Source organism: Naumovozyma dairenensis, chromosome 4 (genome assembly GCF_000227115.2).
Source record: "Naumovozyma dairenensis CBS 421 chromosome 4, complete genome".
NCBI classification, from domain to species: Eukaryota; Fungi; Ascomycota; class Saccharomycetes; order Saccharomycetales; family Saccharomycetaceae; genus Naumovozyma; species Naumovozyma dairenensis.
In genome coordinates this window covers 143,793-146,409 of record NC_016482.1, presented here as the reverse complement: position 1 = coordinate 146,409, position 2,617 = coordinate 143,793, and the positions used below count along the sequence as shown (strand labels likewise).

Genomic DNA, 2,617 nt, shown 5'->3' with positions numbered 1-2,617 from the left:
TGTAGATTAAGTATCGTAACTGTGAGTAGATGGAGTCAATGCAAAACCTAGGTTCGCCTCGAGAATGTAACTTAGTAGGAGGTTTGGTTCGTATGAGCGATAACCGGTTGACCAAATGGTAAGATTGTTTTGTACATCTAATCCAGATAGACCAGCAATGGCTCGAGGTGAGCTTTTTATGGATTCATTGTAGACTGAGTTGCGAATAACTGTAGAAAATTGAATGGCATAAAACCAGAGATTGTCAGGTAGTTGAGCAGCTTTGAGCAGCGTGCGACAATCATTTAGCAGAGTCAAATTCATTCGTTCAGCAACACCATTGGAGGCGGAGTCAGCTACCGAATTGAATATGGATTGAATACCATTACTCTCAAGATAATTTTGAAGGAGTTTATTATCGTATTCACGCCCGTGATCAAATTGGAAACAGAGCACCTTAGAGTTGAATTGACGTTTTATAGTGTTTACTAGCGCAGTAATAACATGTAGCATAAGATCGGCCGTTTTGTTTTCTAATGGGAAGACCCAGCGAAAACGAGTGGCCTCATCGGTAAAGGCGACAAACCAAGATGGATAAGGTTTGTCTACAGAGACAGGACCAAAGACATCCGTATGAATGTATTGGAATGGTTCATAATTCTTCTGGTACTTGAGACGTGATCCTACAGTATGATTGTGTTTGCGGCTTTGCCTTGTAGGCACGTTATACATTGAAAGGTAGAGATACCCGTCCAGTCAATGTCTTCAATCGTAAAATGATACTAAAAGTTTTATTTTGATCGATTGCTGCTAGACTTTTAACTATTGACATGTCCAAGTAGACGATGAACAACGTCTAACGGAAATTTCTGTATAAGATTGTTGATTCGGGCATGTGGTGGGATTACAACATGATGAAATGTTAACCATGGAAGAGAGTTAAATCTCACAAACTGTGCAAGAGTATTTCCATCTCGAGATTCAAGAGTACCATGTTTAGCATCAACGAAGATACCATGATGCTCAAGTGAGTTGGTACTGAGAAGATTATGCTCTAATTCGGGAATGACATATGCTGGGATGTCGATTGTTTTTGAATGGTAAAGTTTCAGTCTGAGAGTTCCCTGTCCTGTACAGCGCATGGGAATATTTTGTGAAGAAGAGATAACAGGTGGAGAGGCAGTTTGGTGAAGGTCATGAAGAATGGAACCGTTTTTAACAACGGTGACACTCGCACCAGAGTCTAAGATAAAATGTTGATCTTCGTTTATAGGAAGTGAATCTAGGCCTAAGTCCAATAGTGATCGTGTTCAGTTGTTCGATCGACTGTTATATTATTGGTAATTTTGGAAGATTTGGCTGACTGTTTTCTGTGAGTTGGGGATGACCTAGTCGTTCTAGTGTTAGACTTCGGTTTGGGAATTGGATTGGTAGTAGATGGAGCTACTGCCTTAAAGCATTGATCGCGAGTATGGCCCACTATGTGGCAGTAAGAGCACTTGGGTCGTGCTGATTGAGTAGTGGTAATGTAATCGTATTCGGCGGAGATACGAGTGTATATGTCCGAAATAGAGTACGGACTTTGCGATGTGCGAAATTCCTTATTGATAGTGGAGTATGGACCGGCAAGAGCATTTAAAATGCAGTCTTTGATTAATGGTTCATATTGAGTAAGTTCCTTTGTGTCAATCTGTGAAATGATAGATTGCACATTAGCGTTAAAGATAAAGGCGGGTTCTTTGCCTTCGAAATGAAGGTCACGTAGTTTCCGCATGATAATAGTGATATCAGTGGCTTGCATGGCTAAGGTCATAGCTCTTTGCAATATAGTAAATAGAGGTACAGAGGCCTCTTGGGCCTGTTTGACCCATTTAGGATAAAAATCCTTTTTAACGTAAGTGGAAAATAACCACTGGAGGCCAAGTTCTTCCCAGTGAGAAGGTGTTCTTGCAGCTACGCCATGTTTATTTGGAATTAGATCACCATATTGAGCTGATTTGAGATGGTCCATCAGAGTCCTAATCCAATTGGAAAATTCACCGGTACTTGAAATAGGGTAAAGCGGTGATGGATTTTGAGGATTTAATGCATGAGGAACATCCCTATAGTGATTGACAATAGGTTGCAATGGCGGCTGGGAAAATGTTTGTGGAATTGGCAAATGATTATTATACATTGGTTGTGAATACACATGTGGCGAAGGTGGTGCCGACATGTGGGAAGGGGGTGCCATATTATGGTTCATGGCAGGATATGGGTAATAATAGCCTTGTGGTGGGGGCATCCCATAGTAGTGATATGGATATGGTGCATGCATGAATGGAACGTTTTTTGGAGTGGATTGTTCATACATAGAAGAAGGTGGCACCTTATCCTTGTTAGATGATGTTGATTTATTTGGATCAACAGTGGTACTTGCCTCTTGTTGAGGGAAGTTGAATGACTGAATGTGGGAAGCGCGTGGGATATCATGTGAATCTAGATCAGCAAAGTTGTTGATAAGTGATGGTTCACTTTGTTCATGAGTCCTACGGATCGTGGAGCAGCACTGGTGTGAAGGCCAGTATGCGTTGCTCGGTCGCTACCATGATGAGATTTTGGGATCTTATCTTGTGGAGCAATATCAGATTTATATGTT

General features: G+C 41.2%; 3 protein-coding genes across 3 annotated transcripts; all 3 read right to left on the bottom strand.

Annotated features, from left to right (window-relative positions):
- Nucleotides 1-6: 6 nt before the first annotated feature.
- Nucleotides 7-711, bottom strand: NDAI0D00680 (uncharacterized protein; the record flags this gene model as incomplete). The annotated part of the gene is made up of 1 exon (XM_003669577.1): nt 7-711. One exon carries the CDS (start codon nt 709-711, stop codon nt 7-9), a length of 705 nt encoding a protein of 234 aa, XP_003669625.1.
- An 86-nt stretch (nt 712-797) lies between these two features.
- NDAI0D00670 (uncharacterized protein) lies at nt 798-1,121 on the bottom strand (the record flags this gene model as incomplete). Its single annotated transcript, XM_003669576.1, has 1 exon — nt 798-1,121. The coding sequence occupies one exon, from the start codon at nt 1,119-1,121 to the stop codon at nt 798-800; it is 324 nt and encodes a 107-aa protein (XP_003669624.1).
- Nucleotides 1,122-1,267: 146 nt separating this feature from the next.
- NDAI0D00660 (uncharacterized protein) lies at nt 1,268-2,332 on the bottom strand (the record flags this gene model as incomplete). Its single annotated transcript, XM_003669575.1, has 1 exon — nt 1,268-2,332. The coding sequence occupies one exon, from the start codon at nt 2,330-2,332 to the stop codon at nt 1,268-1,270; it is 1,065 nt and encodes a 354-aa protein (XP_003669623.1).
- Between the last annotated feature and the right edge of the window lie 285 nt (nt 2,333-2,617).